We start from the raw sequence: 12,345 nt of genomic DNA on the forward strand, positions 1-12,345 counted from the left end.
CTGAATAAGTGAATATCTAAATAGAATATAAAAGAATGCATAAAATATGATATTATTGTGCATTGCCTATTTATAATTAATTAATTAACAAAACCAGACTATAACAATTAGGAGATATTATTACATTTATTAATGATTGTATGCGAAGTGCGTACAAATATTATAGTTCATATTAAAAAAGGCTGATTATGTAAATCTGATTGTGTGAAGTGACTAAAAAAGTGAATGTGAATGCAGAAAATTTTGTTTGACATGTAGTATGGTTATTTATCTGATTTTATGTGCTTGAAATAAAACTAAACTATCATTTTAACCCATAAAGACCCAGCCTTACTTTTGTGTCAGCTCCCAAATGAAATTTTCTCAAAATCTAACCTTTCTTAAGTGATTTATCACCATTTATTTGTAGTATTATCCTCTGCATTTTGTATTTTATCAGTATAAATCAGGTATTTTACTGTATTTAATTTACTGATCATGAAGATGTTCTCAAAAGCTCAGATAAAGTTGACAGTTATATCAAAAACAGAGAAAACTGCGGAAAAAGTCACTTTTTCTGTAAAAATATATCATTAACTGAACATAAACCAAGCATTTCCATCCACTGTCATTGATCCTACTCCATGGGTTTTACTGGTGAATCAATGTTGTAAAAGATGATAGTGTTTCTACGTTCACTACAGAGCCTCTAAATAGGTCATATTTGATGACTATGAAAAAATGACAAACTGCATTTTACACCAATTATTTACATGGATTGATAGGATTAGTGGATCAACAGTTACTAAAAATTTTAAATAAGTAGATGGTTTAGCTCAGTGATGGATGTTTGGGTCTTTATGGGTTAATGTATACTGATCCATTTTAGTGGCTATATGTTGGGCAAGACTCTTACTCTAACGGTCATTCATACAGGACTGACAGTGTGGTGAAATAACTTTAAGACTATCATTCATAGCTGAATTTGTACAAAACCAGTATCTTATATTTTATTGGAAGTTAAGATTGTTGTAAATGTGCATACAATGTTCAAACTGAATACAAAATACTATACCAGATAGCTTCTTTGCAGAATACAACCTAAGACAGCAGCTTTCAAATTTTAGAAATCAAAACTGTGTAACGGATAAACAAACAGCATGAGATCTGTCTGAAAAAAATCTGTACTAGACTGCAGGGCTGCAAAGACAATTTAGCACAACTGATTTGTCTTGAATTCTTAAACTTACAACATATAAAGGGATAGAAAAAAAAGAACTGAAAATAGTCCCTGATAACCTGCTACAGTCCAAAGCACAGTCTGAAGAGCTTTTATTTCCCACCAAGTCAAAAACTTAAACACGTTTCACTGACTTCAACCGGACAGTCACATTTTTTTTCTCCAACTGACTTGCTGGTTAGTTGTTGCAGCTACATTTTAGAGTTAACAAGAATGATGACAAGAATAAGTGCAATATAAAAATTAACCATCAAATTTTCTTGGTCAACATGTTAGAAAAAGCTTACAATATGTATCAGAAATGACCATAAAGAATAAAAAAAACAAAGAGGAAAACAAAGGGTTGATGCATACAAAACAGAAGAGGAAAAATTAGGAGGGAAGATTGCACAAGAACATTTTGCCATCAACAAAATGTCACATTTATAGCTGCTGAAAATATCCACTGCTCTCCTCTTGCACAGGCCAGTCACTGTTAGTGGACAAAGTTCGAGTAGAGCCACTCTGTCGTTTCAGGGCAGTGATCCTGTTCCTGACGTAGTCCTTCACACCTTTCCATGAACGCGTCCTCAGTGCTTCTGGTTCAGCTTCGAGACACTGAATGCAGTCAAACTTCTGAGGCACCTTGTGTCCTTGAATGAAGCGCATCATGTGTCTCTCTACAGCACGGACCTCTGCTTCCTCCCATTTCTGTTTGCCATTACTTTGAGGAGCTGTGTGTAAAGACAAACAGACTGTAATGAATATACAACTTCAACAGGTTTTAACAAGTGTCATATTTGCTAAATATTTGCTAAATTTGCTATTTGTTTGTTCTGATAGTATGGTAAAAACATTAGTCACCTTTCCTTATTATTAACATGATTGTCAACACTGATGTAAACATATATCAAAAAGCAAATATTGGAAAACTTTATAATTTTTTTTTTTTACCCTTTCGTGGTTTGTCAAAGGAGGCAGGTTTTTGATGTTCAGTCCCATTGGCTGTTGTTGGTGCTTGATGCATCTGGTTCTGATAAAGACCTGCTGGTTGATGGCATTCACCGGAAAACTGATTGTGATTCCATGATGCACCTGGTTGTGTCCCATCAGGATGAAACGTCCCTGCATTAAGGACAAAAAGACAAATCATCAAGCCTTTGTACCCTGTGAATGGGAGCTACGTCACACCAAAGGACACAACTCTCATCAAGTGTTGTATCGTGGTATATTTGACAGTGATAAAAGGCCTGAAGTATTTGACAGATCAGGTGAGTGATACAGTTGATTTTATAGAAAAAACAGACTCCTCAAGATCAGTTTCTCTGCTTTTCAGTCAGCAACATCTGTCAAACATCTGTTAAATGTCCTACAACTAACGAATGGCTACAAATTGTGAATTAAATATTTTAAGATGGAGATTCTGACCCACAGATTGAGGACTCGAGAAGAGCAGTGTCATAATAAATGGAAGAAATGGACAATTGTCATTTCAGCATCACATTACTAAAACCAGTTGTTAGTCACAAAGGTTTTTATGGTCAATGTATCCCAAATGTTTGTTTTGTATTGCACAGAAATCAAACAATAAAAATAATAAAAAAAAAAAAAAAAAAAAAAAAAAAAAAAATATATATATATATATATATATATATATATATATATATATATATATATATATATATATATATATATATATATCTGTTAAATGTTTCATAGCTCCGCCCTAAATGTGTACAAATATCCACACAATACCAAATGAGACTTTTTAGACAGGTGTCAATATAAAGTCAGTTTTTATGTGTAAATCCATATATTGTGCTATTATTTCAAAGGACAATATAAATAAAGACTGAATTTGACATCATATGAGGCTGAATCTAGAATGTAAATAAAGTGTTGACTTCATATATGATTTCTAAATTGGTACTGTATAGATCTGGTTATTTTAAAACACAAATTAATGTTTAATGGTAGCATATCAGGCTAAAAATCATGTGGCTGTACTATTCATGGAGGACGATCTCAAATGATTTGGACAAACACAAAATTTAAGATTATTCATGTCCTCAAATCATGAAAATGTCCCAAAGTTTGGAGGAGGGAAACTCTTTACATTACATTAGACAACGAACTATACAGGTAGTGACTCATCTGTGTCCTGACCTGACCTGTGACCCCAGACCACATCCCCCACCCTCACCTATGTGGATGGACCTCCTCACCCTGACCTGTCTCATCTGACTAGACAGATCCCCTCAGGTGCCCCCACCGTACTGCATCTTTACATACTGGAACTACATCCGCAAATGGATGTCCATCAGTACTGGTGCATTTACAGCCATGGGAGTGGATCTCTCCTTCACTGTGGTTTTCCCCGAGGTTTCTCTTTTCCCACTGGGTTTTTGGAGTTTCTCCTTGCCAAGAAGGAGGGTCTAAAGATGGGGGATGGCCAGGACATTAATCCATTCCCTACTTCTACTGTTTGACTGTTGTTTGCTTTCATATCCAACTAATTCTGTAAAGCCCTATGTGTCTTTTTTTTATGTTTTTATGTTATATACCTGTTGTGAAGCACATTGAGTCTGCCTTGTGCATGACTTGTGCTCTATAAATAAACTTGAATTGAACTGGTTGGCATACAGGTTTACACAGACAAACACAAGCTGTTACAATAGTGATAATTTTTTCACTGCTATGTACAGATAACACATCAGGCACCTCCTCTGAATAATCTAGGGTATTTCTCACCGTCTGAGGTCATGACGTCCTCTACCCTGGTGCTCTGCTGGAGGACTTGATAATTGTTAGGGCCGAGGATTTGGTTGGCCTCATCTTCATCCAGGTTCATCATCTGCAACATTGATGCAAAATGCTTCCGAATCTTGGCTGTTGTCAGTGTTTCAGGGTGCTTAGCTCCACATTCTTTGACGTATATCTGGATGCATTCTGCTCCATTGTATGCAGACAGTGCGTTTGGTCGTCCAAACAGGAAGAAATTCTCACTTGGGACGCCACATGTTCCACGAATCTTCACAAGAAGCTCCAGACCTGAGACGAACGACGGCTTTAACAAAACAGGGACTAATCTCCCGCAGTTTCCTCGTATCTCAACTCTGGTGAAGAATCCACACATGGTTCTTTCCAAATCTGAGAGGGATGAGCTCATGTAGCTGTGGGTGTTGGACAATTTCCTTGACATGAAATCTATCAGCTGGATTCTTGAGACCTCTCCAGGTTTTCTCCTGTTGAAAAGAATTGTGCGAGCAAGTATTACCTTTGCTAGAAGAGCGTACGTTTCTGCACATGGACGGTCTCTTACTTTTTTCTCAGCAACAACATGAACATTTGCCATATGGGAATTTAGGCGCATCACATCTTGGGCAAAAGGCACCTTCTTTTCTGTAACAAGTTTTGTCTCTTTAAGAGTCGTTAATGCACCTGAAGAAACAAGGTTATTCCATTTGTTCTTGTAAACAGTGAGGAAGCTTCGTGCAGACTCAGCTAGACTTGCATTGCCACAACTTTCAGCATTACTTTCAACAATGCCACAAAGCTTTTGCAGCTGGTAGCCGAGCTTAATTGCGAGTGAAGGACTGCTGTAGGTTTTATTTTTCGAGTTGTATCCTGCCAAAACATTGACTGCAGACACAACATGTTTGAAGTTTGAGGGCAGAAAGAAGTCTTCCAGCTCCTTTAAAGGAGTGAGTTTTTGAGCTTCAAGCACAAGTCTTGCAATTTGGCGAAGGTTTTGTCTAATATAGTTATGTCTCTTGATATCGGCTCCATGCTGGTCAAACATGGTCTCACCAAACTGTAAAATAATCTTGTGATTTATAACGGCTTGTGTCACAGCATCATATGTCATCGAAGACAGAATTCCTTTCAAACCGCCACTTATGTCAAGATCTAAAGTTTCAAGCACACATCGTAATGTCAGCCGGTTTCTTCCGATCTTTGGTTCATTTTCGTTCTTGTCTCTCTCTGGACACTTCTTCATGTGTCTATACAAAGCTTTGCTCCAGTAAAGTCCTTGACAGTAAAGACAATGAACAAACTCATGACCTTGTCCAGCTTTTCTTGGTCTTTTTCGAACAGCGAGATATCCTTTCCCTGTTCTCAACACGTCTTTATTGTGAGCAAAGTTTCCTTTATTTTTCAGTCTGTTCCATATCTTTAGTCTCTCTTTGGAATTTTTGGGATACTGAAATGCAGCTGCGACCTCTGCTTGATCGCTATGGACAGTCTCAAGGTGACGAGCCATTTTAATTACTGGCTTAGAGCAAAACACACAATAATTCTTCTTGTCATAAACACGTTTTTGTTTTTTAGAACTTATACAAGGCAATACCAGAGCTGAGCATCTCCTCTGATTCATTGTACGTCTCTTTTTTGTTGGAGTCGTGTCCTCGTCCTTTAACACAGGGCTGCCTGATTTTGCCTTTCGCTTTCTTGACAGAGTACGTCTTGGACACACAGAGGGGGTGGTAGGACTGGACTCATCTGAAGATCCCTTCTCAGAAACAGACATGAAATCAGAAAAGTTGCCATCACTGCTGGGGAAGAAATCAGGATCACTCTCTTCCTCTGACACGGCCATGGCATCTTCTGCTTCCTGGACAGAAAACAAGTAATTTAGAGGAAAAAATCAGCAACATATAACTGTAACAAAGACACAAATACCTGCAAATGATCAGAGATTTTTAATATACAGTGAACATAAAAAGATCAACTTTAGACATTTAGTTTAATCAAATCTGTTGGGTTGGTATTCCAAAAACATAATTTTCATTGCTCTACTTCTGATCACGGAGCTTTGAAGTTGCCATATTTAATCCTATCCAAGGTGAATTAAGAAATAACAAAACAAAAATAGACTATCAAAAGGTTCTCTACGTATGATTTGGGTGTGTTTGTGTGTTTACATGAAGTTTATGCTGGTTACTGTGTTGTGCTAGGAGCTGGATGTCTGCTGAAATTGACTGATTGTATTTCTAAACTAAACATAACCAGTCTTTCCCACAGTTGCAGTAGTAGAGGTTAGATAGAACCATAAACTCAAAACCTCTACATAAAAATCAGTATATTGTGGCGGTTGCTAAGAATATAGGCAACTGAGAATGTTAATAGCTTAGTAATAAAGGTTTATATTAACAAATGATTAGCTCTCAACAACATAAACTTCTTAAATGATGAACTTTTAAGTATTACGTAAAACATACAAACCTCTGCAAATTCAATGGGGTCACTGAAAGATTCAGGTGATGAACAATCATCTGAGAGATGTGACTGAAAAACAAACCAAACAGCAAAATAAACAAGAAATTTTCATCCTCAGAGTTGTCGTAGTGAAAGTGGTACTTGTTCTCATTGATGTGGAAATGCTGATCTAAACTTTTTCACAGTGTGTTTCCTCTGTGAACAGAAAAGTCAAACACCTACCTGAACACCTGACTGTGAAGTCTGACCATCACTGTTGTCATCTGGAGGCAATGTTTTTAGCTTCATTGGATGACAAAGTACATTTGTCAGACATAAAATTTAAGTAACAACTATCTAAAAAAAAATTACAATTTCTTCAAAATATCACTTCATTACACTCACCAGCTTATCCAGGTCTGCTAGTTTGTTAAGTAGTAGTGTGCGCTGTTGTAAAAGCACTGATCGCAGTGTCTCATTTCTGGTCTAAAAGCAGAAATAATAAGAGATAATGCAGAGGTGTTAAACTTTTAACACTTTGTAGTTCTTTTGAGTCAAAGTTATAAAATGAACAGTCACTACTTTCAGGAAAAAGGCACATGCCTCATGTATCATGTACAGACTTTTCAACATACTATCTACATCTGTAAATGAAGTTCCTTTTATTGAATGCTGATGCTGCTCATATCCTCACCGGTGCAGTAGTACTACGTTTTTGTGATGGCTCTTTGTCTGGCTGAGCAGCTGCATCAGATACCGACTTGTCTCCAGCTCCTGAAGAAAAACCAAGGGACGATCCAACAGTGTTATTATCTAATGTGCTTTCTGCAAATGAACAGAGATACTGTAGTTTAGCACCAGTTTGTGAGTCTCTGTGCCAACTTAATCCATTTCTTGAAAAGACACACACACACACACACGCACACACACACAATGTCCTTAAAGACAAGATGGAAATGTTATAATGAACTTCAACTCAAACACAGTCACAGCTAAATTTACAACAGCAAAGTATAAAAAGAACTGAATTTAAAGACCTGAAATCTGTGTATTATTTAATTTTATCTGTGTATCAAACACAATTTGGTAAGCTTGCAAAATGCTAAAATCCAAGAAGTAAAAATCTTCATTAATCTTAGCTTAGCTAATTTATTTCACCCACAGGCATTACAAATGCAGCTTACCACTGCAGTGTGATGAAGGTATCCATTGATGCTGCTCCTGCGAGACTGATGAGGTACGGCTGTGAGTGAAACCAGCAACACCAGTAGACTCTGCACTCATTCCCTCAAAAGCAGGCTGAGATTTGTTCTGGGGTTCTTGGGTTGCATGCTGTGAACATGATGGCAGGCTTATGGGCAAATCTTGAGGTCCATTTGGTAAGCTCTGACTGGGTAAGGGAGGCTGAAACGAAGCTTTGTAAGAGTCGTGGGATGTGAGTGGTAGATGTTGAGGCTGGGATCCTTGGTTTGTTTGCTGGAGGGGAGGTGGGGGTATAGTTTTGCCTTGGTTTGCAGTTTGTGCTGTGGATGATGATGTGTGAGAACTCAGCTGAACAAAAGAAATAATGTTAGATGTACTCGGGGTAGCAGCAGTATTGGCAAACAGCGAGGCTGATGAAGAGCTGATGCTCATCTGGGGGGATTTGAACAGGTTGGTATGATTAGTATTGTTTCTTGATAAGGCGCTGAGGTCACTCAGACAGTTCAGACCGGGCGGCTGTAATTGATCATACTGTGGTCTCTGATCAGAGGGTGAGCCCAGGCTGAGTTGCTGAGAGGTGGACAGAGAATTCAGGAGAGCTCCCTGAGTCGGAGCTGCAGACCAGCTAATCTGTCCTGTCCACAGAGGACATGGTATGTGGCTCTTATTTCCTGTTGCGTTATCCATCATCCTCCATTCCCATCAGTTTATTATTCTGTGAAATCTGTCTAAAAAAACAAGACAAGATATCCACTTAGTCATTATGTCACACAGCATCTGTTATTTTCAGATCATTTCAGACTATCTGACTCAATATAATGTGGCTTGCATTTAAACTGTTTACAGACTAAAACGTAAATGTAGAAAGTTCACATAAATATTTTGCAGGTGTGACAGAATATGTGACAAGATTTAAAAACAGGAAACCAAATGCATTAGCCAAAAGTTTCGTTTTACTATACTGTATGTTTGAAGACATATCTTCAAAAATGTACATGGTCTGCATAGTTAAATTCAATATATTTAAGAAGAGCTAAAAAAATAATAATAATAAACATATACAGATATAAAGTGTAAATAATCAATGAACACAGAGTATGTAGCTATCCCTTTTTAAAGAATCCAGATGTTACGGCAAATCCGAGTCTACTCATGACAACTCCTTTTACTTTCAATAGTTTCTGCTATTTTTTCACGTGCATTTTGCAAATTGTACAGTTATTATGAATTCTTAAAGTGTACACAGAGAAACTTTTACCTTTCAACAATGTAAAGCTAATTCTACATAATGCAATCATGGTGATCGTAAATTACAATTCGTAAGGGTAGATCTGAGTGACGATTAGCAATTCATTTTAATAGTTTCCAAAATCTCGTCATTTGCATTTCTAAAAATATGTCTATATCATCATTACTATCAATCTATTAATGCATCTGTGATCAACAAAGCTAACAATACAAACAATGCGACTTATTTTCTCAGCAGCATGGCAGGAAAGTACTCACTAGCCCTCAGGCTCTTAAATGTTTATAGAAACTCGGTAGCTATGTCTAAAAAGTTAACACTAAGTGCACATCTGTAAAAAGCATCTGAACAACTGTAAAGTGTTCATTCAGACATCTCTTCACATTAATTAGCTATTAGCTGTTAGCCTACTAGATTGCAACAATTCGGAAATATTTATAGGACCAAAAACGACTTCCTAAAGACCTGCCAAGTACTTAAGCTGGTCGTTGTAGAAAATAAGTATAATTTTCTCCAAGAATGTTAAAACAGGAGTATCGTACCTGTGAACATCACTGTAAACAGTAGCCGTTGTTCAGCCATAGCTCCTTGTATTTATCACTAGCTACAGCTGTGGACTCAAGATGGCGTCCGTGGATGCTTCTCCTTCTTCTCTTAGCTTCATTATCAGTTTGAAAACTAGCTTGAAAGTGCACCACCGCCACCTATCGGTTACTTTGTTAAGTGACTGTATAGTCCCCATATCTCCATTAAGGTTTGCTGTTGTGTTATTATGACACAGCTCAAAGCCTCTATTCACAACACATTATCCTCTAAAAACAGCAAAAAATAAAGATGTAACTTTTTTTTTTAAATTAACCTGAAGTAGAGAGGTACATTATCCTCATTGTTTTGTTAAGTTTAGCTTGACAAATGTGGGTCCAATCAACATGAACATCAACATAAAAAAGTAAATTTGAACTCATCATTTATCAAGTGGGCTCAGTTTTTAGCTAAAGATCTCTGTTTTATGGAACTATTATCTTTTTTTTTTTTTTTTAAATATCACTTGTAGAAAAATGTTACAACCAACACCATAGCCATACCTCCAACATAAAAATATAGCTTGAATTTGATGCTAAAAATTTTACCTAAAAAATGTGAAAATGTAATCAATCTGTCACATTTAAAGAGACTTTCTGTGAACTGTTACTGAGAAATTACTCTTTATTTGGTATTTACCCATATTAGTATGGACCACCACACGATGTAAATAACACTGTGTTAATATTAAATACATTTAATAAAGCATTGTGATCATATCTGGCTTGTTGCTTTAAAAAAATGAGTCAACATTTTGGGTGATGCATACAATGGTAAAGAGTCATCCATGTGTTACTATGGCAGCCTGTCCACGTGTTACCACATTCTCATGTCAATAAAACAGAGACTTTTCAATATTTTACTCCAAAATTTATTTTCAGCATAGTTGAACATAATATCTGAAAGGTTTTGTCCTACCTGATACCAATTTCTGTCGAGAACACATGTTTTGAATGTGTGCGTAAAGCTTAAAAAATTGATGTCCGTTTCAAGTCCATGTGTTACCGAGGAGTAATTTGACATTTTTCACCTAAAAATTCTATTTCCCAAATTTTGTTACACATAATGTTAAAGTGCTTATAAATACCTACTGAAATATGTCTAATACATGCATATAAGTGACTCTGCTTACATGACAGAGACTGTTGAACTCGAAATGTGTCCACGTGTTACTGCTTGATCGGACCCATATATGATATAATCTTCATACTTAAACACACAATATGCATCTTCTTTCTTCCCAGTTTATTGCTGATTATAGCTCTCAAATGTATGACACATTTTTACTAGTTTGTCTTTTTATACTTAAACTCACTGGGAATAAAACTGTTATAAAAGTCATAAAAGTCAGAAGTGTTTGTTTTTTGTTTGTTTTTTTTACATCTATTTTTTGTTGTCACATGAAACCAATAGGCTTAACCCAGGTTTGTATCTTACATTATGAGTAGTTTAAACTGAATGACAAAATAGAACGTATTAAATAAACTGTTGTTTTATTGCAAATCAGACAGAAACAAGTAACATACAATATAGTAGCCTGCTAACTTTCCTTTATTGTAGATAATTCATTTATCAAGACAGGGGTAGTTGTTTGTTTGTTTACCTGCTTTACCAGTTTCACCTATTTCCTGTAGTCTTTGTCAGAAGCGTCACAATGATGTTGCTGTGACGCGTCTTATAGGCTGGTCAGGAGGGTTGGGAAGACAGCAGGGAGGGTTTATGCCCTCTGCTGTATGACGTCTTCTCCAGGGCCGCTGCTGTCTGGCCAGCAACCTATAAGACACGTCACAGCAACAGCATAGGTCAGGTCATAGTCAGGTTTACTGACTCACTAAGTCCTCACCAGTATTTCTTAAACTGAGTGAAATGGTCTTCAAACTCTTTTTTATGATGATACCAGTATTTGCATTCCAAGTTCAGTTAATACCAGCCACAGTTGATTCATCTGTTGGGGTTTTATTTCAGTAAAGTACACTTGTAAACATTTTGGCTCCCTAAAATCAATTTTTATAATTTTTCTTAAGATCTGAACAAATCTTAAATAAAACAACCCAAGAGCAGAATTGTAGAGAAAAATTATACTTGCACCTTTTGTTTTGTTCAGTGTGTTTCACAATAAGTTTCACCACTGGAGGTCAGCAAGAACTAGACTACAAATGAATTAATAACCCACTGAAACAACATGGCACACAGTGGTAGAATCTTCAAGTGACAATACTACTCCAAAAGTATTCTGTTAAAGCCCTTAAATTAAAATGAATCTAACCGATGTTCAGTTTATTTAGCATATAACTGACAAAAACAGCTGGGAAACAGAAAAAGGTATATGACAAAAATTGCTAACATAAAAATATTTTCCTCATTAACTATTTACTTAATGCTTTCTTCTGAAACTGATTGCCTCTGAGATATAGTGGAGTAGAAACTATGGTAATAAAAAGAATAAAAGGAAACAAAAACACAAGTCAGTCCAGGAAATTAACCCATAAAGACCCAGTGCTACTTTTGTGGCAGTTACCAAATGACTTTTTCCTGTCTTTTTAACCTTTAAGTAATTTATCACCATTTATTGTAATATTGTCCTTTTTATATTGCATTTTTTCAGAGTAAATGAGGTATTTTCCTATATTTAATTCACTGATTCATATAGATGTTCATAAAAGCTAATCAGAAACAGAGAACACTAAAGAAAACATTACTTTTTCAGCAAAGATATCATTAATTGAACATAAACCAAGTGTGTCCATCCACTGTCATTGATCCAACTCCATAGGTTTTACTGATGAATCAATGTTGTAGAAGATGACGGTGTTTCCACGTTCACTACGGAGCCTCTGAACGTCCAAATGGGTCATATCTGATAATCATAAAAAGCAATTTTATTTATTTTATTTGTTTGATAGAAAGCTATTAAACA

General features: G+C 36.3%; 1 protein-coding gene across 3 annotated transcripts; it reads right to left on the reverse strand.

Annotated features, from left to right (window-relative positions):
• Positions 1-959: 959 nt before the first annotated feature.
• On the reverse strand, positions 960-9,483 carry LOC115426292 (uncharacterized). Of its 3 annotated transcripts, none has more exons than XM_030144299.1 (9): positions 9,389-9,483; positions 7,582-8,328; positions 7,092-7,171; positions 6,803-6,883; positions 6,641-6,700; positions 6,425-6,487; positions 3,950-5,813; positions 2,153-2,323; positions 960-1,932 (listed from the first exon to the last, which is right to left on the reverse strand). In XM_030144299.1, the coding sequence occupies exons 2-9, from the start codon at positions 8,288-8,290 to the stop codon at positions 1,643-1,645; spliced, it is 3,318 nt and encodes a 1,105-aa protein (XP_030000159.1). In that variant the 5' UTR covers positions 8,291-8,328; positions 9,389-9,483; the 3' UTR covers positions 960-1,642. The 3 variants fall into 3 exon arrangements, with proteins under 3 accessions (XP_030000159.1, XP_030000157.1, XP_030000158.1); XM_030144297.1 differs by having other exon boundaries at positions 7,092-7,222; XM_030144298.1 differs by having other exon boundaries at positions 7,092-7,222; positions 7,582-8,324; positions 9,389-9,479.
• Between the last annotated feature and the right edge of the window lie 2,862 nt (positions 9,484-12,345).

This window comes from Sphaeramia orbicularis, chromosome 9, assembly GCF_902148855.1.
Source record: "Sphaeramia orbicularis chromosome 9, fSphaOr1.1, whole genome shotgun sequence".
In the NCBI taxonomy this organism is placed as follows: Eukaryota; Metazoa; Chordata; class Actinopteri; order Kurtiformes; family Apogonidae; genus Sphaeramia; species Sphaeramia orbicularis.